The 25,991-nt window shown below is 39.9% G+C and overlaps 3 protein-coding genes and 1 long non-coding RNA gene across 6 annotated transcripts in view; 1 reads left to right on the top strand and 3 right to left on the bottom strand.

The window, feature by feature from the left end:
- The window catches only part of LOC112996087 (uncharacterized), a 70,789-nt gene extending 66,758 nt beyond the window's left edge, over nt 1-4,031 (bottom strand). Inside the window, exons 1-2 of the long non-coding RNA XR_003262343.2 lie at nt 3,885-4,031; nt 1,212-1,362 (exon numbers count right to left, since the gene is read on the bottom strand). This is a non-coding gene — a long non-coding RNA (uncharacterized LOC112996087). The remainder of the gene's footprint in view (nt 1-1,211; nt 1,363-3,884) is intronic.
- A 780-nt stretch (nt 4,032-4,811) lies between these two features.
- C2H7orf25 (chromosome 2 C7orf25 homolog) lies at nt 4,812-9,125 on the bottom strand. Of its 3 annotated transcripts, XM_064506610.1 has the most exons (3): nt 7,955-8,643; nt 7,791-7,863; nt 4,812-6,423 (listed from the first exon to the last, which is right to left on the bottom strand). In XM_064506610.1, the coding sequence occupies exons 1-3, from the start codon at nt 7,977-7,979 to the stop codon at nt 5,139-5,141; spliced, it is 1,383 nt and encodes a 460-aa protein (XP_064362680.1). In that variant the 5' UTR covers nt 7,980-8,643; the 3' UTR covers nt 4,812-5,138. The 3 variants fall into 3 exon arrangements, with proteins under 3 accessions (XP_064362680.1, XP_025977231.1, XP_025977233.1); XM_026121446.2 differs by lacking the exons at nt 7,791-7,863; nt 7,955-8,643 and adding an exon at nt 9,013-9,125; XM_026121448.2 differs by lacking the exons at nt 7,791-7,863; nt 7,955-8,643 and adding an exon at nt 7,558-7,783.
- Nucleotides 9,126-13,091: 3,966 nt separating this feature from the next.
- PSMA2 (proteasome 20S subunit alpha 2) lies at nt 13,092-19,382 on the bottom strand. The gene is made up of 8 exons (XM_026121419.2): nt 19,225-19,382; nt 17,035-17,111; nt 16,309-16,441; nt 15,753-15,875; nt 15,298-15,379; nt 14,110-14,183; nt 13,588-13,645; nt 13,092-13,495 (listed from the first exon to the last, which is right to left on the bottom strand). The coding sequence occupies exons 1-8, from the start codon at nt 19,263-19,265 to the stop codon at nt 13,379-13,381; spliced, it is 705 nt and encodes a 234-aa protein (XP_025977204.1). The 5' UTR covers nt 19,266-19,382; the 3' UTR covers nt 13,092-13,378.
- A 227-nt stretch (nt 19,383-19,609) lies between these two features.
- MRPL32 (mitochondrial ribosomal protein L32) lies at nt 19,610-21,794 on the top strand. Its single transcript, XM_026121445.2, has 3 exons — nt 19,610-19,805; nt 20,057-20,238; nt 20,851-21,794. The coding sequence occupies exons 1-3, from the start codon at nt 19,682-19,684 to the stop codon at nt 21,103-21,105; spliced, it is 561 nt and encodes a 186-aa protein (XP_025977230.1). The 5' UTR covers nt 19,610-19,681; the 3' UTR covers nt 21,106-21,794.
- Nucleotides 21,795-25,991: the final 4,197 nt, after the last annotated feature.

The raw sequence follows: 25,991 nt of genomic DNA on the forward strand, positions 1-25,991 counted from the left end.
AAACTGCTGTGTCCTGTATCTCTATGTTCCTTATTGCCATAGTGAGCTACTTTATCATGCAGTCAGCCTCATTAATGGATAAAGGGACACCGCTTCATTATCAGATGTTGTTAATTCTTTTGGGCTTTTTTCTTTTTCAAAAAGGGAGGAATGTCTTTTATGAAAGATATTATAAATAAGGATCCTGTAAACGGACAGGAGGATCTTCTGAACACTCAAGGCCAGAAGAGGGTTTTCTTTGTCTTTTTAATAACCACCAATAATTGACGTAGAAACAATCTTAATTTCCATGGTGTTCATAGGAAACAATTTGCAAAACCCAAACTCGCAATTCCAAGCAGCTCTGTCACTCTGTAGAGCATTTCTACATTCACTGTCTTTGTTTTTACTCTAGAATGAACTGCAACATTAAGTCCTGATGGAAAAGCAACAGCCACACTCACCTGCTGAGTTGACTTTGCCACATATGAACACACAATTAGTGCTTGCAGCAAACTGGACAGCAGAGCAGAACTTGCTGCAGCCTAGAACAACAGCTTGTAGGAAAATAGTAACCACGGCCTTCAGTCCAAGAACTTGGTTTCATTCTTGTTTATTTCAACTGTAAAAGTTTAGTTTGATCACAGGTGACCTGTGCTGTGCTGCTTCCATAGTAATTGGAAATAAAGAATGTCAGTGCAACTACATGCCTTGTTATTATTGCAAACCCTATTCTAACTCCATTAAAAAAAAAAATTCAGGGCAGTTTTTCTGAGTCTTCTCTCAAACTTTTTTTTCCCAACAACTGATATATTTTCTTGGTTTTTTTACTATTAACTTGTGACCAAGCCCAGGTACAGTATTCCACATTTAGGAACAGGGTTGCAAAAATATTTTCAGATGGGCTCCAGAAAACTACAGCACAGTGTTTTACTATCAAAAAGGCATCAGAGGAGGGGAAAGTTCAAAACCAAAGCCATTCTTTAGCTGATTATCCTACCAAAGAATACTACATTTATCCAACAGTGGCTGCAACATGCAAGACTACTCCAGAGGGTTTTCATGGCTTACAGGTACAAAGACACACAAGTCACTTCTTGAAAATTTTGTCAGCCAGAACACAGGTAAGTAATGAATGCATGCAGGAACGTCCAAGAAAAGGTTTGCTTTTCACAAAACTGTGGATACAGAGTTAGATTAGAAACAAGAATGTATTATATAACTTAACTTACCTATTTATTTCTTGTTTAATATTCAAGTACTTTCTATTGCCTAGGATCAATTGCAGCATTCCTTGTTTGGTATTCTTACTGTTGGAGCAAAGAGAGCAGGCTGGGTGCTGCACAGAATAGAGATGCTGGTTCTCTTTGAAGCCTGTACAAGCTTACAATGTAGAACAATACACAGATAAAGTAAATGAAAACAAAGTGCAGAAGACCAAGGTTCTCTAAAACAGTTTAAAAATACTTCATCATCAAGCAGCTTAATGCTGAAAGACTTCACAGGGGAAAAACAAAACAAACAAAAATCAAACCAAAACCAACAAAAACATATTGCAGCAAACTACAAGTCTCCATATCCTAAAGTGCCTGCTGCAGTGTAGGCAAAGCAATTGTATGATACTGGAAGAAAGGATAAGCAATCCTGGATTACCAGTTTTTCTAACTCATTTTCAACCCTACCATGGTATCTTCTAATTCCTTATTTGTAAAATCTTAAAGAAGGAAATTCCTACCTCTAGTTCCCCATTTCCAAAATGAAATAGAAGCTCTCTAAATGCACCAAGTCCAAACATGGTGAACATCTATTAATATTATGTAGATCACCAACATCTTAACACTCACTGTTATAATCAAAGCACATTTTGGTTCTGTATCAGTATCCAATTTCAGCATTCACCTTGTAAAATTATTCTTACAGTCTGTCAGTGTTGTACTTCTGTTTGACCAATAAGCCAGAAAACTGGTGCAGGGGAAAATAGCAAAAACACACACGTTTTATGGCACCACACAACATGGCAACACAGCACAAAAATAATAAAAAGAAAGGCTTTGTTTTCCTAAAATATTGATCATATGGTTGGTATAAATTGATAAGATAAAATTAGTTTAGTAATAAATATGGTGTTGGATGCATGGGCAAAAGTATTTTGACTTGTAATGAATAAAACCAACAGATGATGGCTCCAGATACAAAGGCTTTTAAACAGAGTTTCACTTCACATTCATACCAAACTGTCACTACAAAACAAGTCAACTAGCTCTGCAGCGGTAGGACTGAGAATAAATATTGCAGACAGATTTTTCCCAACTCTCACTGGGCAATGCACAGTTTAGTTGGTTTTCATTGCTTCCCCTAGGTCAACTACTCGGTAAGAATGAGGGCAAGTGCTCGCTCTCTCTCTCTCTCTCCTCTCCAAAGCACAAATCTGTAGTTTGCAGAAACTACTAAAGGGTACTCAAAAGGAAACAGGATTCATCAAGGAATATGGTGGAAATCCAGTGCTTAAGAGCCACAACAAGGAGTGAAATAAAGTAGCTTTCTCCTATTTACTGATCCAAAACTCTTACCACCAGGGGTAGAAACGCTGCAAGCAATTTAAAAGCAATTTAAACAATTTAAAGGATCCATTTTTAAAAAGTCATCGTGAATTATCACACATTATGCACTGATACCACATACTCAGCTTCAAGTATGTCTTGTAAGATTGTAAAACAGATTAGTCAGTGATAAATATAGCAAGTTCTCTGTTGGGACCTTAGCTTCACAAGCTCTAAGCTGCAAACAAGGAAAATCCCTTCTTCTATAGACTGTTTATGCATAAATTATTCATTATGAGGTTTCTTGTACCTTCTTCCAAGACTTCTGATACCAAACAGAAGCACAGCTTTTTAGACATATGGTCCATGATCTCTACAGATGGTCTCTCCCACCTCAGTTCTCACACCTACTGCAGTAGAAAGATGTCTGTCAGGTGTCCTGAGTAAGAGCTCTCATGGCAGAAATAAAAAGAAATCTTTCTTTCCAGCTACTTATAGCTCAGTAAAGTTTCACAGGTATCTGTGGTGTGCTTTGGTAAATCCATCATACTGGGATAAATCCCATCTCCCCAACCTCCTATATGATGCAGATACAGAGCTAGACTTGTGTTTCTCTAGCACAGCCAGAATATTGTACTATTTACACTGTTTCAGTACATTTGTCCTCTTCTCTCTTCAAAAGAGCTCTCAGGAAATTAATTGGAGCACCTTGTCACAAAGTTTTGTTATACTGCATTAGATTGCAGCAACTGGTCAATTTTTTTTTTTAGAGCAATTCAGTGAGGGAGACCTGTGAAACTGGCAGGTAGAGGACTGGATATTGAAGCAGCAAAACCCAAAATCCAGTTCTATCTACTTTAGCTAAACCACACAAATTACCTCTGGGACCAGCAAGAATGAACATTAGGTGAAGCTGAATACCTGCCAAAGTAAAGAACAGGCTGCCTCATACATTATGAAAATTTATAGGTAGAGATACACAGCATGTATATATAGGTGACTGCTCCTAACAGGTCATTCCACATTTATAGTAAGAGCAGAACTTGACATACCAGCAAAGAGTATGGTATTGCTCCTTGGAGCTAGTTCATTCAGCTGGAAAACGCACACTAAGTGCTTTACTCAGTATTCTCACACCAGTGCTGGAATACACCAGATTACTGGAAACAGAAAGAAACTGGCACAGACTATGGCTGAGGGCAGCACTGCAGTGCTGCCACTACTTCATATTATAAGGAGGAAATTTAGACCTTGCAGAGGCAAGAAGCAAGGAAATGTCCTTCACATGAACTATAAGCTGCAAAATAAAGCTGTCTCATTCAACAACGGCCTATAAAATATTCAGTAGGTATCTCTCTCACTGACCTGATAAAACGTATAGCTCAGGGCCAGAAGGTTCACTCAGATCTCAACATTTTCCACTGGGAATCTGATGCAAATTACCACCAAACAGCAAGTGTTGCCATTACAGCATACAGAAAAACATTAGAAAGACTTCTAAAATAGCATCTCTCTCCTGGGGGAAAAAAAAAAAAGTTATTTATTCAACACTGAGTGAAAGCAGCAATTTCTAACGCCAGTCAAAGAGCTTCCCTCTCATGATAGGGCAAACTAGCAATAAACTACAGGCCCCACAAACTTCCTGCTTCTCCACACCGACACTAAAGGACCTCAGAGAGTATTCTGTTCACTTCACTGCAAGTAATCCACAAGTAACAGAGCCAAATTCAAGCTCACCCTGAATCCACAGAACAGAATTCCCCAGCACTGAAACCTCCTAGGTGCTGGCTCAGTCCAGAAGCCCTCTACTATGTGAAGCATCAACCTCTTTCTTGCATGGGACAAAATCTAAGATGGAAAAAAGGGAAGTGAATTTGCCCTGCACACTCTCTTTGGTCAGCTACCACTGGCTCCCCCATATTAGTTTGGCCTGTGAGTCGCAACATACTAGTGCCAATACAACTCCAGCCTCAACTGATTTTTCTAGGAATTTTAAAGCTGTTGCCCAATTCAGTCTAATGTACTAAACATACAGAAGTTCTTTTGAGTAAAAGGAGAAAAAAGGCTTAAGCTGGTTTCTATTCATGGCTACTAGTCATGTCTTCATGAAAACTACACACTCAGTAAGGCACAGATCTCTACATGAGGTACCCCTGAATCAACAGAGAGCTTGGTTGAACAAAATAGGTGAAAGGAGAATTCAAGTTCCACAGAAATGAAGTCTGAAGTCCATTTAAGGAGGTGACTTCAATCCCTATGAAGAGGACAAGAATGACAAAGGGCAAAGACAACTGTGCTTCAACTGAACTTTTTAATAGGGATGGATACAATGTATTGCAAGACAGTTAACAATTTTCAATGAAAACTTTTTACCTTAGTGAATAAATTACTGTAGGTCAGCTGAACAAAAAGACAAGAGTTGAGTAAAGATATTGCAAGTCCCTTGAGGAACTCTTCCACTGCTACAGTTACTATTTTCACTGAAATACCTCCCAAAAATGTATTGTTATGACTCTTGTATTTCTCCAAAAGCCTCCATCGCAGCATCTGCCACAAGCTACCATAGAGGAAAAACATCCTCCAGAACAGATTATTCCAATGACTAACTCATTAAATGACTTAAAATCCATTATCTGGTGGGCAGCTCTTTGGTAAAGGTGTAGCAACAGATTCTTTGCTTTCTGTCAGTGCTCTTGGCTGATGGATAAAAACACTGAATTTGACACCTTGGTTAGCTGCTGCCCTCACAAAACCACTATTTGCAGTCATGGTGATGGCTTTTAAAGAGTCTCCTGTACCAAAGATGGTTAGAGAACGGCTGTTAATTTTTGAACTTGCCACTAGTCCCAAGGCACGATCGGATGGTTGATCTGGCACCACGTTAATTCTTTCAATAAGCAATGCAGCTCGTTCTTTCTCCCCAGGTCCTCCGAGGGTTTGCAAGATGGACTGAAAATCTCTGACAGCAGATTCACAGGCAAAGAGCTCTTTCCCCTCCATGAACTCGTCCAGCTGAGGCAGAACTCTCTCCCTCCTTTCTTGAGCTGCTTGCTCCGTTAGCACTTTTTCCTTGAAGATGAAGTAGCAGTCACCGTAGCTCAGAGCAGAGACATAGGTAATTAAGGTAGTGATGTCCAGGTTAACTCTATTGCACACATTCACTTTGATCTGGGTGGGAAAAGCAGCACTGGCCACTAAATTCTCCCGGTCTACTCTGGTCACCTGCAGGAGTTCAGGACCTTCTTCATCTGATTCGCTGGCACTTTGGTGTTGGTTTTCTGTAGATGGCTCTACCAGTGAGTTCACAGCAACAATGTCTCCCCGCACAGATATTCCCATCTCCTTGAGTCTCTCTGCCATAGGACTGGACACGCTGTTGTAGAATGCAAAGATTATGTGGGGATTGCTGTACTCCACTGGCTGCTGACAGCTTGCTCGTAGGAAGTCCTCCGCCTGCTCAATGATGCTTTTGTCACCATACTGGCCCCTTCCCAGCCAGATGTTATGTAGGGCCTCAGCCTTCCGACCGATGGCCTTCACCCATGTGTGACCTCCATTTGCAACAACATCTACCACCAGTGTCTGTTTGTCGCCAAACCTGTCCTCGTAAGCAAAAACATGGAGGACACTGACAACATCCTCCAGGTTCTCTGCTGATTGAATAATTGCTTGGAGGTGGGTAAGGTTTGTACTCTGCAGATGGGATTCCTTAATGGCCACCTTCCCTGCCTCCACCTTGCGTAAGAAATTTAACTCAGCCTTCAGTTTGCTGCACAGTTTTGCCCCACCTTGTATATTCCCTTTCTGGGACTTGCAAAGGGCTTCAGCTCTCTTGATTAATTCTTTGGCAACAGTAATTCTTTCACAAAGCAGGGACTGCACAGACATGTTGGTAACATTATTCCTATCAGATGGAAGCAGAAGAAAAGGCTGTTATTGTACGGTCAAGAATAAAGACAGTCAAAAGAGGTTTTGCAACAGTATACATCAAAGCTTTGCAGTAGATTTTGTACAACAGATACAGGTATTATAAAGCACGAGCATCAGGGACCTCAGCACCACTTCCAAAGTGTTCAATACCTTTTTTAATACCTTTAAGGATCCAACCTAAAGCCTCAGAAGATCCAAGTTCTCAACAAGGGAGAACAACAGTATTCAAATCTCCAGAGACACCTTGCAAGATTTTCTCTCCACACCTGAGCCCTTAACAGAGCTAGTTGCTAGAGAGATCTCAGTTCTCCCTCTAAGTTAATTTGCAAAAGTTGACATCCAGAGCAAAATTAAAAATTCTGTTATGCCACAAGCAAATACTACCTGTCTTTCCCACCAGGGTTACTGTTACAAAGTAAAAGCTACCTAATATGCTTATAGGCTTAAAAGCTACCTAATATGCTTATAGGCTTATATAAAAAATAAAGTTCTGGCAAAGTTTCAGCATTGCATAATGTCATGACAGACTATAATTTATAATTTTAGATCCAGGAGGCTCAGGAAATTTCCTAGTCTCTAGCTCAGGTAAGTCCACTTGTATGATGTGTGACATCATATAAGCCCAGTCTTCTCTATCCACTTTACTCAGTAAGTCTCCTTGAGGAAAACACAATAGGAATTAATTAAATATGGGCTGGCTTTGAAAAATGTAGTACTAAATATCACAGCAGAGAATACCATTTTTAAGCCACACACTACACTAGCAGCTATGAATACCTGTAATTGGGAGTCAAAATGAATTAATTTCACTTTACATGTGTACTGTAACTTTCACCTAAACTGCACATTAACTGAAGTAAACTGGTATTAAACGGTAAGAAAAACAAGGCTCCAGCTTGAACTGAGCAACAGTATAAAGCCTAGGTACTACAAGAAGTTCTGCCAGTACAACTTCTGAACCTAGATTTATCAGGTAGCTGAAACTACATTTGCCTTATACACAAATTCAGATAACATCTGAACATCTTAACATCTTCCAACAAGAACTACTGACTCTTTAGGCTTGAAAGAGGTCAATCAGATCAGCCCTTCCCCCCAAAATCCTCACCAGGCAGGCAGCACTTTTAGCACCCCACTGACTAAAGATGCTCTTCTTCCTCCCACTGCCAGAAGGACACTCTGAGGTAGCCCAGCTTCCAGGCACTGACACAAAAATGAAATGCACCTGGTGCCTCCTACAACTTTTGCCTTGTTCCTCTTGCTCTCCACAGCCACTCTGCACAGCCAGAAGTCACTAACACAAAAGGACGCCACTTTCACTGCAGTACCTTCCCGACATACCTCACAGGTGTAACCACAAAGCCTCCTCTTCCCAAAACTACATCTTCAAGGTTCCTCAGGAAGCAGGAAAACCCTGAAAATCCACGTTTCTCTTAGTAGCTCTTCAGAGCTTTTGTTAAGGTATTTCCCCCGCTTAATGACCTCCAGCCATCACCTGCACTCACACAGGAGGCCAGCACCAAGCTGCATGTGATTCCTCCAAAGGACTTGTTAGCTATTATATCCAACACTCCTGCTCCATTCGTACGGAAGGGGAAACGGTTTAACCCATCCAACAGCACCATTGGGGAGGGCAGTCTGAGCTGCACGCAGCACAGCTCATCTTCCACAAACCCACCTTGAGCAGGAACAACGAGGGCATTGGGTTTTCACTACACTAACGCGCAGGCTGCTTCCAGGTCGCGCCCCATGAAAGGTTTATGCTTTTAGAAACAGTAGTCCATTACATATTTACCTTCAACAGGAAGCCACTGCCACACACTTACCCTCACTAATAACAAGAAAAAGCCCCCAGAAATCCCTTGGGAATCTCTCATTACAGCAGTTCAACTGCTACAAAAGCTAACAGGAGGAAGCTTACCGGAAGCTTTTAAATGAAAACAAAACCTGAAACACGAAGTACTTTTTTCAAACAAAACAATTACAAATACAAGGTGACTTCACTATTCACTAAAAGCTGTCAAAAACAACCTATTGTTTAAAAAGAAAACTTTTCACAAAACATTGTTTTGAATACAAAGTGCTGAGAGGGCTTTCCTGGGTTCAAGAGCTCGTTAGGAAGCTCCCTTGCACCCCGACGCCCACCGCTGAAGCCCCCTCCCCGCGGAGGGGCCAGCCCAAGGCATCATATCACCACCCCTGCCACGCGCCGCCATTTGAGGCCCCCCATGGCCCCCCCCGACCCGGTCACGTGGCAGCAGCGCCGGGGCGGCAGCGGCGCCATCTTGAATGAGGGCAGGGCGCCCTCAGCGCTGCCCCCGGCCCCTCTCGGCGGCGCCCGGCCTCGGCCTCGGCCCCGCCGCCCCGGCGGTCGGGCCGCGGCGCGCCACGCGCCCCACTCCCCGCCGCCTCGTTCTCGGTGGCGCCGAGGAGGTGGCTGAGAGGGAAGGGGCTCAGCCGCTAACGGGGGCCCTGCCTCCCCGCTCGCTCCTCTCCCACCCTCAGGTGCCTCCCCGAAACAGGGCGGCGGCTCCCCCCACCCGCCGCTGCGGCCCGTACTCACACGCCGGCACCAACGGGCGGCAGCAGGGGGCGGCGCCGCGCCGCGCCGCGCCTCCCCCGGGGCCGTCGGGCGGGGACAGCCGCGGGCGTCCGCCTCGCCGCGCCTCCCCCGGGGCCGTCGGGCGGGGACAGCCGCGGGCGTCCGCCTCGCCGCGGCCTGCGGCGCTCTCCCAGCCGGCGGGGTCTTCGAAAACCTACGTATTTTTACCCCCGAAAGTCTTTATTTAAGGAGCAAAGATGTCACATTTCGTAAAAGCAGCTCCATAAAGCCCCAGGGGAAAACTGATGGCAACCTGCAGGGTCGCAGTTTCCTCCGGTATTTGCATCAGCTTTGGTCTTCACTTCCAAAGTGAAGGACTTCCAAAGGTGCTGTGGAGGAGCCATACGCAGCTCAGTGTGGGTTGGAGTCCGTGAAGTTTAGATAACAAAAAAGGGCCTTTTTAAATTGCTTGGTCAAACGTAAGGGACAGTCCTGCTCCCCCAAGGTATCCCAGGCACATGCGGAGTAGCCCAAAAGGCTGTGATACACCAAAAGGCTTGGGCAGCCCGAGGGCGTTTTGCCTTCTCTCCCTCTCCTATCACCAGCTGATGGAATTAATTAGTCTTCTACAGCAGATAATCATTTTTAACAGTACAAACGCTTTCACAAATTTTGCAAGGCAACAGAAGATTTACTGCACCCGTATCTTCTACCACTTCAGCACCTACCTAAAATAATAGTTTCCCTGAAGTAGTAACAGCAGTTAGGAGGACCACACTCTGGATCCTGATCCTAGCAGTAAAATAAAACCCAAGCAAATTCTGCGTTCTCATGGATATCCTGCTATCCTGTGTTCCTAGGAGCACATCATCTTTCAAGACACATGAAAATGAAGCAACAATACCTACTTAAAGTATTCAGCTTTCTTCTTTCAGATTACTGCACTAGAAACAAGATTCATTAATCTAATCATTTTGTGTCAGCTTATAGCTCCAGCTTGTAGTTTGCTTTTTCACAAATGAACAATGTTTGTCAGCCTCATTCCTGCTTGTCCCAAACTTTAGGCAATAGCTTTGTTTTGTCTAGTGAATTAGGCAAGTTTTACATACACAAAGCTAGTATCGACTATAAAAAAAACCCTTAGATTAATTGCACTTTTTGAAAATAAGCACCACCACCTGCATTCTGCTACTGAACTGCACCTCTTTCACACCTGAAATGTTTTTACTCTTTGAGAAATAAACCTCCAAACTGAAGTGACATTTTCTTAAATTTCAGAGACCTAGAATGGGAAAAGCTGTACAGTAGTTTCCTGCCTTTTAACTGAATTAGAGAGGTTGCCTTTAATTCTAAATGAAATTTAGTTGCTATTTTAGAAGTGCAGTTGTCTGAGAACAGCAATGATTTTCTTCAATGTAAGATTAAACAGTCAAAAAAAAAAAAAAAACCCCAAAACACACCACACTCCCTACTAAAACAGCATAATATATTCTATCAAGGTTTATACCCCTACCCACCCCCAAAATAATCTGATAGTCTAAGTAAAGCCTGAATTCAAAATAGTAAGCATATTCTTTCCAAGTTACACTAAGTCCTATGAACTTTAATTCTCTGTAGGGCTTAAATATATCAGAGGACTCTTGGACTTTATTTGGAATTAAATAATTCTCTCTCTCAATTACCAACTTAGTGCCTCATCAAAATGAATACCACTGAAACTGTGTTAGACTATGGTATAGACTTCCTCTATTCACATTACGAATAGAACAATTTGGATATTGACATCGAAATGACTGGGCCTCTGAGTTCATAGCTCAGGGAGAAAAACCTGAAGAAACAAGACTTAAGTTACACACTGTTCATTTTGAAGGTTTTTTTGCTATAAAAGCAGACTACATGCTAATATGTGGCACCATGGGAGTCTGGTGACCGTGTTCTGCTCTTTTTCAGGGCATACTTCTATTTGTTCTCAAGAGAAAAAGATGCCATCATGTGATGATAATCAAACCACATACTACTTTTAATAATTCAAACCATTTACATTCCTAAAAACACAGAATGAGGTAATCAGGTACAAAAGGACATTCAGAATAGCTGACTAGCACACTAGCTTCATACTGCTACCCCTTTATGATATTGGTACTTAATAATGGGAAGTAAAACCAGCAACATTCCTGAAGTCTACAGCTTAGCAAAAATATGCCATGTGTGGTAGCGTTTGTTTGTTCTCACTCTAACGGGGTGGGGAGAAGTGGGCAAGAAGAGCCCTCAACATTTCTACCAATAATCAAGTATTTGAAAGAACACACTTTCTTCTCGGAACACAGTAGTCCCAGTACAACACACAGAACAGTTATGTTTAAATCATTAAATCAGAGTCAAATCTGACAGTTTTTCACTTCTCTACACCAGCTATAAAATGGCTAAAAATGGCTAAAATTCTAGAGAGATGGAAGGTGTTCAATTAATCTTTTTTTTTTTTTTTCCCCAAAATCCTTTAAAACGTGCTTGCTTGCCCCACTGTTACCATCTTGGGAATGAGGCAGCATGATTTATCTGAAAGTACTTCGTCTTCAATTCCATTTCATAGGATGTTCTTAGCTAATCAACTATTTTTAGTGCAGGAGGCAGGTAAGCTATTGCAGTTCTTGCTAACTGTTTGGTAGAGTAGCTCTCTGCATTTTTCCATTTACAAGACTTTTTAATATTCATAGATCATAAAATTTTACTAAATATGTAGAAATATTTAAGCTGCATCCTGCTTTTCTGAATGATTTTGAAATTCTGGATGAAAGATAAAACAATCTAAAGCCTCCAGTTTCAGTTCCTAGTCATTCATTCTCACTACAAGAAGAATCAGAGCAAAGATTGTTTCTCAGAGTAAAAACTGAAAAGTGATCTGGAGTGAGTCTTAAGGAACCATCTGGACATAGCTTTTATTTCTGGCATTATGAAATAAAACTCCATTCATGTCATGCTTCGGAAATTCTTATTTGCCTAATGATAACATAAAACAACATCAGCAGACAGACTTAGGAAAGAACAGATCAATTAAGTTTATATGTCATTTTCTGCAGACTAACTCATACTCTGTATTTTCTTTATTGGTTATGACTGGCTATCATTTAATCTGCCAGGCTGCTACTATACCTGCTCATCCTTACATACAAGCAAAGTGATCTGCCTATTACTCCATTTCCATTTCATTATCAACATTTAGACAATCAGACTGCTTCAAAAATACATCAAAAATCTGCAAACAATAACTTAAATAGCTTCAGACCAGATTATTTCTGCTAATGAGAAGTATATATATTTATCCTCGTTCTTCAGTTTCTTTTGTAGTAAGTTTTATGTTTCTACATAACCTTGAAGACATTAAATACACAAAAAAATATACCTATACATACACACACAATTTTATTCAAGGATCTAGTTCTGCACCTGTAGAAATTGTGATGTGTACACCAAGTGCTCCTTACATTACTGCACTTTTCAAGTTATCTTTCAAATTTGGAAAATAGTATAATTCAAGGAATAAAATCATTGCATTAAATACACTCATTTTGCTTTGTACATCCTCTTGACTTTTACCAATGCAGATAAACGCATTTGGTTTTCAGCCAGTAGGAATTTATGTTGCTTCCATTATTACTAACAGTATTTCAGGCTGGGGAAAAAACAAACAAAAACATTCCCAGGCCAATGAAAATCACTCAAGTAATAGAAAACACATATCTTGCAGACACAAAGTCTAAGACCCCAGCTCTAGAGCTTCAAAAGCAGAGCTGAAGTAAATCACAGTTTATATTCCACATGGATGACTCTGTTCTGCCTCTTTGTGAGAGTACCTGATCTTTTACAGAGTAACCCATTTTTGGAAGCTACTTAAACAATATTTAAACAAAATTGCAATAGAAAAAAAAACTATCTTGTCCATTCAAAATTTAAAAATGCTTTAACAGAATGTCTAATATCAGTTCACTATGGCTGATCCGTATGAGGAAAATTCTGTTTCCTCAACAAACATACTGAAATCTCAACTTTATGTAGATAAACAAGCTATGATTAAAAAGAGACACAGACATCTTCCCCCAAAACAGTGTCCTTCAAATTTTATTCTTTAGCCTTTGTAAGCTTTCATTATAACTTTACATTTTGTACAGTATTTTGTGTACAAAGATTCCATGTATCAAGGGAAAGAACTACTTGTAGTAAGATTCCATGTAATACAATATTAGGACTTTTCCATTTGCACCCATGATATTTAAAAAATCTGTCAGACAAACCAGGTAGAAATAAGTATGCAAAAACTGCAAACAAAAACATTTAAGTAGCCAAAATTAAAAAGATCTGTGTGAACTCACACAGTCTTGCTTGATTTCTACTAGGCTATTGCAGCCAAGTAGTCTTTAACCTCAGTTGGAGTGAGCCTTCTAAAACCAGCTTCATTACAGATGCCAACTTCAATGTTGTCTTCTGTCATCTGGCCTTCAAAGCTTTCCTATTAAAGAAAATAGGGCTCAGTGAACCGTATTAATGATCTCTTCCGTCATATTAATGACAGTAAGAGATGTATTTAAATATTTTGCTAACCTTTAGTGTTAAAATAGCTGTGTGAATGGCATCTTCAAGTTCCAAATCTTCATTGTATCTGTAAACAGAAGATCACATGTTTTAGCCTAACAAACATAAATCTTTCCAAACCATAATAATCTTAAAGTCTCAAAATGCAAGCAGTGCTAAAATTCTATTTTTCCTACAAATATCATTGGTAAGCATTGCTACATGATATTCAAAAATATCATTTGTAAATATTATACTTTCAAGTATTTCACTACTTTTCCTACCAACATTGTGTAGAACAAAATACCTGCAAATATCTATATGCTGAATACACTGTGTACTGCACTGAGATAACACTCCATGAATACAAAAGTTAGTTTCCTTTAAGCAAAGCAAATTTGCTATGCACATGTTAACACTTAATGCTTCCAGCTTCCTTATTTTAAAACTTTGTTCTGATAATTTAGAAGTACTCATTTTTGTCTGGCTGTTTGTTGTATATGGAACCTGAACAAAAGAATTATTGATTCAGACATGTATTAAACATGTTACCTTTTCTCAAGGAATGTCTTCCCATTGACATAATTTTTTCCCATTGCTGTTGCTTTCCATGCAAAGTAAGCTCCCTGTAAAAGCAACAATATATTGAATTGTTCTGTGTAACTTGTTCGAACACTACCTTTGTAAAAAGTACATGAGTAATCATGAAAATACTGAATATCCTGAGAACATATGAACTATTTTGAGTCACAGACTGATTAGATATGTGAACATATACTGTGAAAATGCACAAAACATTTGTACGACTCCACTGTTTTCACCCTCCTACTACTCTGAAAGATGAATTCGGTAAGTCATTAGCATGTTTCTAATTTGGGATTCCTTAAACAGATATCATATTTTTACCTTCAAGAATAAATACCGTTGGTTCTTTCTTGAAGCCTGGAAAACACTCCATGTATTTTTCCCTCTTTCTGTTACAAATCAGCTAATTATTTTAGCTATTAATAGGCTATTTAGCCATCTGTCTTATTCTGAGGTGAAGACTATCAATAGTTCTATGCATCCAACAGGATGCCTTTCAGAAGGCATTTTCATTCAGCTTTTTACATATCAACATCTGGTAGTAATAAAAATTTCTGAAGTTTACCAAGAATCATTACAGCAACTAATTCTTTATTTGATGAAAAGTGTTATAACTAATACAGGAATCAGAAGATAGATTTTATTAAATGTGCAATACTACTTCAACAAACTCACTCAGATTAATCACTGTGATCATTACATACTAAAGTAGGTGCACTGCATTTCATAATGCAACTGATTATGGCCTGATTTCCACCCAGCTTAGGGAACACTATTTGAGCAGCACAAGCAATCAAATGCCTATCCTGGCACCTGCTGCATAATGCTAGACTCTTCCTGTTATTTATTACCAAGTAGGTGGAAAGGGATGAAAAGGGTGGTGATCTCTCTCAGCAACAATTGCCGCCCCTCAAAAGAAGTCCAGAAACATGCAGGTACAGAATTAGCAGTTGCCACCCACTTGCTACACTTCCTTGGCACAGCAGTCAAACATCCAGGCTTGCTCCCAGCACCCACTGAAACTGGATCATTCTGACTTAAGTAAGGTCAAGGGATCTTTTGTTCTAGCGCTTCATCAGGAAGTCTTTCATGGGCGTGTATAAAGTTTTAGGTGTTTTATAAACACAGTAGAATTTTCAAACACAGAATACTTACAGATGGATCTGACTGAAATAAATAGGGCCGCCCTTCATTCCAACCACATATTAGCAGCGATACACCAAATGGACGAACGCCACTAGAGGCAAAACAAACAAACAAAAAGCTTGACATCAAAACAGTTCCAAAATTTATTCAGCAAACACCAAAACTGACTGAATTATTTTGGATGTGTTAATCTTCCCCAAAGGCCTCCCAAAAGCCCACAGCTGTGAACAGGAATGACTACTGAACCAACAGTACAAAAACAAAAGTATGCTGGCTTCTCCAGTACTCCCCCCGCCGAAATATTGTGTTTCACCCACTGCCAGGTAGTGGTCCTCCCACTGGCCCACTTTCCATAGGCATTCTCTCTAAGAAAGGTTAATACTAACTGCCTGGGTAGTAGTTGTACCTTATGTTTAAGCAACACAATCTTTCTAAGCACCTTCAAACTTCTGAAAACTGCATACCCAGATTGCGTATATTCCTGCATCACAGAAGCAATTCTCTGTACTAGCTGAGCTGTTGGAATGGGCTCATGATAAACCAAGTAATATTGCTGGGCCAGCTTCCGAGCTCTGTGCACAAGAACCCTAAAAACAAAGACAAAAATTATTGTTTAAAAAAAAAAAATCCAGTAAGTTGTTACAATTAGTACTGAAAATTCATTGCAACAAATGCTATGGTAAGAAATTACATATTTGGCATAACAGTGACTTAAGAAAACATTTTATTGAGATATCCTTATCAATTCAATAATCTCTGAAGCACTTAGACAAACTGAAACTAAGCACATTGCTGTTCATTTGCTATTCATTTTTTAGATACAACATATTTGCTAAGGCTTTGAGTACATCAAGAAAAACTTAAAAGAGAACATGAATTTAATATACTGACAGTATATACATCATAACAACATATTATTATGCCATATATTTAAAAAGAACCAATTGCCATATTTATCAGCTTCTTCACACTTATTGAATGAAAACGTCTAAATGATGACAAAGCAAACCTTGTTAATACCTGTAATCTGGACCCATACCACTATACACTAAACCTATATGTTTGGTAATTGGTTCTACTTTGTGGACGCTCCTTTCATCGTAAAGAATGGATTTCTGCTTCTTCTCAGTTGCCAACACCACTCCATTTGCAGCTGGAAAAGAACAAGATTTTTTCCATATTAAAATAAAATTATCAAAAGCAGCTGAAACACAGAACAGGTTTGCCAGAATATAAAGAATTTTGTTTCTCCCTTTTCTAAAAGGACCTTCAGGTTTACAATGATATTAAACAGTGATCCTTTGATGATTTCACCTAGCATATCACCTCTCATTTTAAATAAATGCACTGCTCTTATAATGCCATTTTAAAGATTCTGAAGCCTATATTAATAACTGCTCAGTTGAAATATCTTTATATGCAATTTCTGTATATATGGACACAAAGCTGGAGCCACATTTACTTAAGGAACAGGAAGATTCAAAATTAAAGATATTAGTTCTACCAGTTGTGTGTTTCCAAAATTACCCTATGGAAAGATCTATGCTCCCTTCCTAAAAATTACTGAGTTGCAGAAAAAAAGACAATATTAAACACACTAAAACATGTGAAAATCCACTGAAAAAGAACAAAATATGGAATAGAAGACAGGGTGAAGAAATACCCAGTAAGTAGCTCAAACTATTTTAATTCTCTCAACTGATACTCAGACTCGTGAATCTTTCACTAAAGTAATTCTGAATATACCTTTAATTCCAACTGATGGAGCTCCTGCAGCAACTGCAGCCAAAGCGTATTCAATCTGAACAAGTTTTCCAGAAGGACTAAAAAGAGAAACATAAAAGTAAGCCATAAAATAATTCTAATATACTCAAGTCTTTACTGAAATAATCTGATGCTAACTTGCCTATATGCCTGATGAAAGCTAATGCACCTCAGATAGGGAGCAGGGATTGGGATGCAGGTTGAAGGAGGACAAGTCCCTTCTCCATCTCCTAACACTTTAAACAAGCTTTCCACTCAGTGATCTTCAGAGCAGGTCATGAATTTCTGGCAAACATAACAAAAAGCTCTGAAATTTATGTACTTAAACAGTATTTCACATGTGGTTTGCAAAAAGGTTTCAAGACAGTCATGTTCAATCTTGAAAGGTACGAGCAAAACACAACTGTTCTTCTTGACTGATGAGCACACATCAGGTCATGATACAATAGAGAGCAGGTTCCACTCTCCAGGTACCCCTGCATTTTATTTAAATAATCCATATCGTGCTGGTAATGAATGCAGAGTCATCAAAACTGATGGCAGGCTGTCAAAATAACTTATCCAGACTGGGGTCCAATCTCAATCCCCAGGGAAGAGGACAGCAGGGAGTGAGTCACACGTAGGACAAATGATTTTGAGAAGTGGGATCTACTCTCTGGGCTACATTTCAGGCACTCCGGTTTTAGCAGATAAAGAAGTAAAATAGAAGATGATGCACCTCTGTATTTAGAGGAGGTAAAGAACAAAGCAAGCAATAATTATTGCTGGTTTTCATATATTAAGTAAGCATACATAACAAACTAAGAATTCTAACTTCTCCATTACAGAATACCAACAAACCAGGACACAGTTTCCTGTGCCAGCAACTAAAATATACAGAACATTAGGAGAATGTTTTAAAAGTAAGACATACAAAAATAAATGATAACATAAGGAAAAGGTGAAAGAGGGAAAGCACAACTACTTGTATTTTTTTCCTATACAAGTATAAAATTAAATAGCTTTTAAGGTTAAGGGCATGCAGTGCTTCTGTAAAATACAAAAAAACCTTGTAATTCGGTTAGGAAACAAATTCCAAAAAGCTAGCAAAGAATTTAACCCACTTGAGTACAGCGCGTATGTTTGACTATATCCATCCACTGCAAAGATTCTTCTGGTGTTAGACTGAAAACTGCTTCATTGGCTTCATTGCAACAAGACTTTAATGAGCTATTTTGCAACTAAGCAGTACTACCCTCCTCCAAGTGGGCACTTTACCAAAAGCAGCACAGAAATTCTTGCTTCCAGTTTCTCTTTTTGCACATTCATGGTATAATCCTGGAGAGTTTAAGAGCTTTACTGAAGAACAATGCAAAATAATTTCTTTTTCTTTGGATTTTTTTGAAGTGCATGGATTAGAGCAGCACTTCAATAAGCCCCAGTCCAATAGCTTCTTTACTGTGTGCGTACAATCATCCCGCAACACTAACACTGTTCATGACACAAAATGCAAGAAGAATATTGCCTGCAAAGTGCAGCTGGAGAAGAAACAGACTGTTTAAAAATCTTCTGAAGGTTTCTTCTCATTCCTACATCTGCAAAGTTATTTCTAAAGCAAGTTCTCAAGGTATCAACTATCAAGCTCGGCTATCATCATGCACTTCCAATTAGGTCAGAAGCCTCTGGGTAGCTACAGGGAAGAAAGCAGCTACTGCCCAGGCCTACAGTGGGGGAAAGGGAGAGAGAAGAAGACTAAGCATATCATGCTAAAAACGCTTCACACTCCCAAGTTTATCAGATCGTTTCACCACGCTCTCACTATAAGGCACGGCCAGTGCGGGGACCCAAGCCCAGACGGCCTCCAGCCGGCTCCGCACTGGTTCCGCCTCACAGCAACGGGAAAGGCTGCGAAAGGCGGCCGGGGTCAGCAACAAAAGCTTCTTCCCCAGCCGCTCGGGAGCCCCGCGCCCACGCAGGTTCTTGAAGTGAGGGCGAAACCCGCAGGCCTCCCTCACCCCACACCCGCCTCTCCGGCCCGGCTCTGCGGGCCCGCCGGCGGCGCGATGACTCTGCAAAGTCCCCGCTCCGTCCCGCCCGGCGCCGGCCGGCCGCTCCGCAGAGGCCGTGCGCCACCTTGCCGCTCGCCCGGCGGCCGGCCGAGGGCCAGGGCCCGCAGCGCCCTCCCCGCCGCACCTGAACGTCGTGAGGGAGAAGCTGTAACCGCGCTCCGCCATCTTGGAACAAGCCCCTGCGCTCCCTTCAGCAGCTCCCCCTGCGCAAGCGCGGTCAGCCCAGCCGCGCCGAGCCGCCCCGCGCCGCCCCGCGCCGCCCCTTCCTGCATGAGGGGGGCGCGGCTAAGGCTCTGATTGGCGAAGGGCGGAGGGAGAGCAGGGCATGATGGGAAGCGGCGCCGTGCGCCTGCCCTGCGGAGGGCGCGATTGGAGAAGATGCGCCCTCTGCGGCATGCTGGGAGTTAGCGCCCTTTCCGCTCCCCGCCCTGCTCTCCCGCTGCTAGGAATGCTGGGACTTGAAGTTCCAGGCTCCCTCCCTATTATGCCCTGAATGGCTCAGGGCACTCGGTTTCCCAGTAGGCTTAGCGGCCGGGGAGGGACCTTCCTCTTCCCAGGCGTCGGTGGAGCTGTGTGGGGACATGGCGGTGTTGGTGGTTTTCTCCTCTCCGCTGCCGCGCCTTCGCGCTCTGCTGCAGCGATGCTGGGGGCGACTGGAGCGCGGGCTCCTGCCAGGCTTCTCCGGGCCTCAGAGCCTGCCCTGGGGTGGGTACCGCCCTCCCGCCGCCCGGGGGAGGGCGGCGTTGGGGCCGTGGGGCCCTTTTTTTTGTTAAACGGCTGATTGTTGGGGCGAGAGCGGGAGAGCGCGCTGCTGCGGGGGCTGTGGGAAAGCGGGGGCACCGCTGGCCGCTCTTATCTCCTTATCTGCAGGCGTAAATACGATGTGCATTATATCTGATCGGTTACCGGCAAAAAATGGAGGTTGGGTGTAACGTAACTTTTCTCCCTTTCTTCAGGGCCAGCACTAGCTGTCCAAGCTCCAGCTTTTCTTCCTGAGCCAGTAGAAGACACTCGTCAAAGTAATGAGGTGCGCAGCTTCTTAGATAGCATTTTGTGGATGGCTGCCCCAAAGAAAAGACGCACCATTGAAGTGAACCGCTGCAGGCGAAGAAATCCTAGTAAGCTTATAAAAGTAAAGGTAATTATCAAATTTACATTGGTTTGCCGTCCTATTTACTGTGAGCAATTTTATTAATGATAAGTAAGCATGCTAGAGTAAGATTTATTCCAGTACTTTTTAATTTCACTTATTTTAGAGACTCATTCATGCTAATGGTCATTACTGACTGAAACACCTTTCTGGAATTTGTTGATAAGTAAATTTAGAAGACATTGTAATTCTCAGAACATATTGTAACAGATACAACTAAAACATGCAACAATAGGCTGTGGTTAAGTAAAAGGTGATAGCTTTGATGAAAGCCAGCAAAACGTGAAGTTTAGCTAAGCAGCTAGTATGAATGCAAAAGGTCTATGCTTTCTATACATCTAAATGAGTTTATAGGTCTTCAGTCTTCCAGACATCCGTAAGGATAATAATTTAGGTATTGACTTCATAGGCTACTTACAATAGTAAACATTTCACATAGCAGTTCATTGCAGAAAAAAGTCTTTGGGTAGAACAATACATTTTGAAAAGGCAGTTGAATTTTCATATTTCATTCACATGTACTAGTAGTTTGTGATCTTTCCCTGTTGTTTCTTTTTCTTCCACATTTCAAAATGTCCTATTTTCCCCTTTCCTTTTTAGAGAAACATAGATGTTTGCCCTGAATGTGGACACTTGAAACAGAAGCATGTCCTCTGTGGCTATTGTTATGCAAAGGTCAAAGCAGAAACTCGACAGATACGGCTTGAAATACATAAAAAGGAAGGAGGACCATTTAATGCTCCTACTGTAGAAACTGTAGTCCTTTATGATGGAGAACAGCCCACAGAAAAAGATGAAGGCAAGCGGATCATTGAAAGAGCCAGGAAGCGTCCATCCTGGTTTATTCAAAATTGATGTTATAGGACTAATATAAACAAAAACAGTTGCTACAGCAAGAGAGATGGTGCTTTTAAAGACTGTTTTCCTTGTTGTATTCACTTAACGCTGATATGAACCTATCAACTTTTGGGAAGTCTGCCTGAAACACATTTCATTTCATGTTGGATTGCAGTCATGTATTGTTTCCATAGCATGCAGTGCTGAATGCCTCTCAGTGATACATAGCAGTCACAATTAAAGAGAAATCAGGGTCTACCTGGAGTTTGGATGTTTGCTTACTGTACACAGAATAAGATATATGTTAATGTTGTATGCTGTTTTTGTAAATAATGTTTTTTAACAGAGATAAAACATTTGCGTATATAAAATAAATTGTATAAAGATTCATAGGGAGATCTGTTTTCTCTTTCTGGCTGCTGCTCTAAAAAAAAATGTTAATTAAAAACAATGTTGATTAGATACAAAGTATGTTTACAAGAAAAGACACAGTTATCTGGTAATTTCCACAACAGTTACCTGGTAATTTCCATCGCCTGGATCTCTCCACAATGCTGCTGTTTGGGATATTTGGTGATATTCCTGGTTTTGAGCAAAACAGTGGTTGCCACATTGCCTGCTCTTCCCTCTGATGTTTCTTTGTACCGGACTGTATGTTAAGCATTTCTGTTTGTTGTCTGTATATAAAACCAGATTTTTACCTTAAAGGGGAATGAATAGACTTTTTTTTCAAAGTGGACTGTGGCTTTTCAGTGAAAGAATGATTTGAAATGTAATGACTGGAAATTCGTAAATGCTAGGGTCAAAAGGGTCAAAGCTGATTCTTTACAGCCATTCCAGTTAAGTAGTCTGGATGGTCAGTGTGTGCTTGGAAAAGCAAAAAGAGCAGTATACCTTCCTTCGTTGTGTGTCCTCTGCAGAGAGGGCTGCTCTTCCCTCTATTGTCCATTGTTGTTCTTTGGAGATGGAGTTAGAGCTACTAGCTGTGGATTTCACTTCCTGTTTTAGCTGTATGAGTAGCACTATTGCATTTAAGATTAAGAGTAGTTTACATTTTAGCATGGGATTTAAATATACAAATAGTACAGCTCAGCCAGTCTAAAAGCTAGTTGCTGATGAAAAATGCAAGTCTATTCCAAACTCTGGCTGTGTTTCCCTTACGGTTTCCTTGGCACTTGTGTTGTATCCAACCCTGTGATGTCCTGGTTTGGAGAGCTTTATCACCACAAAACTACTCCCTGGTTTTGTGCAGCTAGGTTTCTATTTAGTAGCTTCGAGTAGCTTGGTGCACATTAGGGACAGAAATGTGGCAACACAGGCAGTAGGAATATAAAAGAGCAGGCTGACCATGATTTTTGGAATATCCTTCGTTTGTATATGACTCAGCCAATTTCACATTATGCCAGTTTAAGGAATGAGATAGTGTATGTGCTGTAACTCTTCACTTTTGCTTTCCTCGTTCTGGATTCCATGTTCTGAAATATAACTGGTAGGAAACTAGGAATAGATGTTAGTGGGGACCTTGCATTTCCTCTGTAGTGTAAGGGAATAATGAATATTGATAAGGGTTGATGTTATTCAATTGGCAGTATCTAAGCAAACAACATGAGTCCTTTTCTATGTTTCTAAACAGGATTTATCCCAGTCCCTGTCTGTTTTTCACTTCTTATTCAGAAATGAAGCCAATAAAAGTTGACAAGCAGGATACAGACTGGAAGGTTTACATTTGCCAAAGCTGGATGGGATGAGACTAACATTTCCGGAGATGAGATGAACCAAGCAATAAGACTGTTATGTTGCCTTGAAGGAAAGGTGTGTATGTATTTTAGGGAGAGGGAATTTTCTTTACTCTTCTTTTCGTCCACTTGTTATAGGTCCAATTCTACAGAACTCTGTTAGATCATTTTTGCTGATTTTTATATTACTGTTTTTGACAATGGTTATGGAGAGAAATAAGTAAAATTGGCTTAGAATATTGAGAGACTCATGGTTTAATTTCTTAGACACAGGTATTTTTAGAAAGTATAAATATTTATCTCTAAATATGAGAGAGGACAAGTGGTTTCTGCTAATGGAGTAATAAGTACAATTGGCAGTATAGTGAGTTACTTTATTGAGTTACAGTGTCAATATAGCAATGAGGGCACTTTACAATAGTGTTCTTATGAAACATTAGTGAGTTAGGCTGTGTCACCACTAGGTGTTTTTAAGGTACTTGCAAGGTCATAGTTTGGTGGTAATTCACTGCACAGCCTTACTGCTTTTGTTAGTATTGCATTTGTGTAACTCGGACAGGACAGGTAACTTACTAATGTTTCATAGTGGGTTTTGTGTATTGTGGGAAAAAGTCATTAAAATGTCTGGTATTCGTGGTCTTTAAAAGAAAAAGTAGAAACAACTGAGAAATACTTGATTCTTATGTAGAACTGATAGAATACCAATTAATTTTCCAGGGAAGAAATGATCTTCAGTGAGAGTCATCACAGTTCGTTTAGATGAATGACTTTTCCTTCAAAAGAGGAGTAAAGGAAAGCTCATTTTCATAGCTTAATTTATTAACGGTGACAACACAACACACTTTTTAATCCAGAATGCCTCTAAAACATGTGGCATAGTCTGTTAGTTGAGATAAATCTTTATATTTAATAGAATCTTTTGCCAGATTATTTTTTATCAAAATTAGGATATTCTAACCTTGCTGGTATTTTTTCTGAATCCAATTCATGTTAAATTTATGACGCAAAATTTATAGCATTTACATTTGCAGATGAAAGTCTCCATGCGATATTTTGAAACAAACACAAATTGCAGTAATGTCTATATATCTACATACATTTTTTGCAACAAAGTAAATTGAAACTAGTAAAAAACAAGCAGGATGCTGCAAATGCTGTACTCCAGAACCTATTTAAAAATGAATAAGAAATTGTGTGCCTCAGGGATTTCTGTTTTGATACTATGGGAACCTGTCAATAGTTGTCAAAAGACAGATTCCTTTTTCTTCTGAAATTTTCATGATTAAATAAATGTTTTATATGATTACGTTATTTTCTGTAAGGAGTCTATGTAAAAAATATTTTCTTTTAAATATAAGAAAAACTCAAGCAGAATGTAATGTCCTAAAATATAACAATGAAAGTTGCTAAACAATTTTGTGTCATACTCAGATTTACACAGATATAGGCTGTCTCTGGCAGTGATGGATTATGATATCCATAGAGGATATATCCCATTAAGCAAATTTTAATAAAAGGCTTTTGAACAACACTTACCTGTTCTGTTGAACACATTATGTCAGTAAGAGCTGGTGGTAGATATAAAGTATACTTCTTTAAAGCACTAGGTGGCAGAGGAGTGTTGTTTTCTGGTAAGTGGAAAACAAAAGCTGAAGAGTCATAACTAAGGTATAAAACAGTCAAAGTCAGATTTAAGAAATTTGCATCCATGTAAGTGAAAGATCTGCAAATAAACTAAATTTGCTAAGTACAAAGGAAAATACAATAGTTGTTAGGGGACACAAACTAATCAACTGTAGTACATAGTTCTGACTGAAATAAATTATATCTATACTGAGAACTAATGTACTGGCTTCTGTATATATTTATGTCGTTCTGCTCATTACTGGATGAATTATTTGAAATTGCAGTGGTACCTATCAGTTTTCCCTAACAAGGCAGCGGAGCTCTTTTTCCACTTCAACTATAAGTAGCTTTGTGAATTCTGTTACTTTGCTTTATTTATGCAACCATAATCATGCAAATAGCAGGTCTGATAGTATTCCAGTGAATTTCAAGGTATAATGGTCTTGAATTTGTACTGGCATGAGGACCATTTTGCAAAAAACAGACATAAAGTGGAAGGAACAGTAAAACAGTATGTTTAAACAAGTAGTTCCTCAGAATGGAATAGAAGGTTCTGTGCTCCTTCAAAGCTTTAAAATGTTTTTGAAGCACAAGTGTGATGGAGGTGCCTGTATCTTTAGAACTTATTTTTTTAAGTAGTATTTAAATAAACAGAATACTGACAACAATCCTTTCACCTCCTGTGGCTGCAGGCATTGTATAATTAATATGGTGAATGAGACTCAGTAAATAAAAGTTAGGTTTCCAGATAATTTGCCTACGTTCTAACTTGCCAAATACTTTAAGATTTGGAGCCAAAAGGAGGAAAATCAGTGAAAGAGATGAGAAAGAAGTGGGCTATGCAGCAGGAATAAATCTAGTTTGGTCTAGTCTATGTATATACCTTGAAAATTCTGTTGAAGTCAGTGAAGAATTTGGTCTAATGCATTATTGTATTTGATGACAAGTACTGAAACCAGGGACTTCTGGATGTATGCAAGTATGGTAGGTTTTTTGGTTTTTTGTTTTGTTTTGTTTTTTTTCTAATGCAGAACAGATTGGCGTGTAGCTGCAAAAATTCTGTTGGATACTAATGAGATTGACTTTATAGCTGGGTGTGAAGACCCAAAACAAAAGCTTTCATGGAATTGCACGCTTATCAAACATTGTAAGAGATTTTTCTAAAGCCCCACTCCTGGATCATGTGAAATCTTAGGTTTTTTGGTTTTGTTTTTAATAAAGCAGCAACTAAACAACCCTGTATTATTATTTAGTTAACTATTATACCTTTTAAACCAACCATGTGATTTTGAAAACTTGAGATATACTTTGCATATTCTGTTCATCCAAATACACAAACATTTGACTGTTTCTGTTTATTTCTTAAAACGGCACAGACTCTTCTCTATACAACATGTTTCTCAAAATGATTGTGCTTTTTAGTTGTTCTTCTCACTGTACAAGCATATAGAAATACTCTGTCTGTCATGTCTTGGATATAAGTTTGAATAATCCTTTATGTATCCTAAAGGCAGGAACTAGCTCAGGAGGCTGAAGAGGAAT

The sequence above is a fragment of the Dromaius novaehollandiae genome, chromosome 2 (assembly GCF_036370855.1).
Source record: "Dromaius novaehollandiae isolate bDroNov1 chromosome 2, bDroNov1.hap1, whole genome shotgun sequence".
NCBI classification, from domain to species: Eukaryota; Metazoa; Chordata; class Aves; order Casuariiformes; family Dromaiidae; genus Dromaius; species Dromaius novaehollandiae.

Bases quoted from the DNA above. Each gene is read 5' to 3' on its own strand.
- C2H7orf25 (XM_064506610.1), bottom strand. From the start codon at position 7,979: ATGCAGCTTGGTGCTGGCCTCCTGT. The intron at 7,864-7,954 runs GTGAGTGCAGGT...GTGGATTTTCAG, and splicing joins GCTTGGTGCTGGCCTCCTGT to GGTTTTCCTGCTTCCTGAGG. The intron at 6,424-7,790 runs GTATGTCGGGAA...TCCATCTGATAG, and splicing joins TTTGTGGTTACACCTGTGAG to GAATAATGTTACCAACATGT.
- PSMA2 (XM_026121419.2), bottom strand. From the start codon at position 19,265: ATGGCGGAGCGCGGTTACAGCTTCTCCCTCACGACGTTCAG. The intron at 17,112-19,224 runs GTGCGGCGGGGA...TTCTCTTTTTAG, and splicing joins TTCTCCCTCACGACGTTCAG to TCCTTCTGGAAAACTTGTTC. The intron at 16,442-17,034 runs GTATATTCAGAA...GTTCTTTTCCAG, and splicing joins TCCATCAGTTGGAATTAAAG to CTGCAAATGGAGTGGTGTTG.
- MRPL32 (XM_026121445.2), top strand. From the start codon at position 19,682: ATGGCGGTGTTGGTGGTTTTCTCCTCTCCGCTGCCGCGCCTTCGCGCT. The intron at 19,806-20,056 runs GTGGGTACCGCC...CCCTTTCTTCAG, and splicing joins GCCTCAGAGCCTGCCCTGGG to GGCCAGCACTAGCTGTCCAA. The intron at 20,239-20,850 runs GTAATTATCAAA...TTTCCTTTTTAG, and splicing joins GTAAGCTTATAAAAGTAAAG to AGAAACATAGATGTTTGCCC.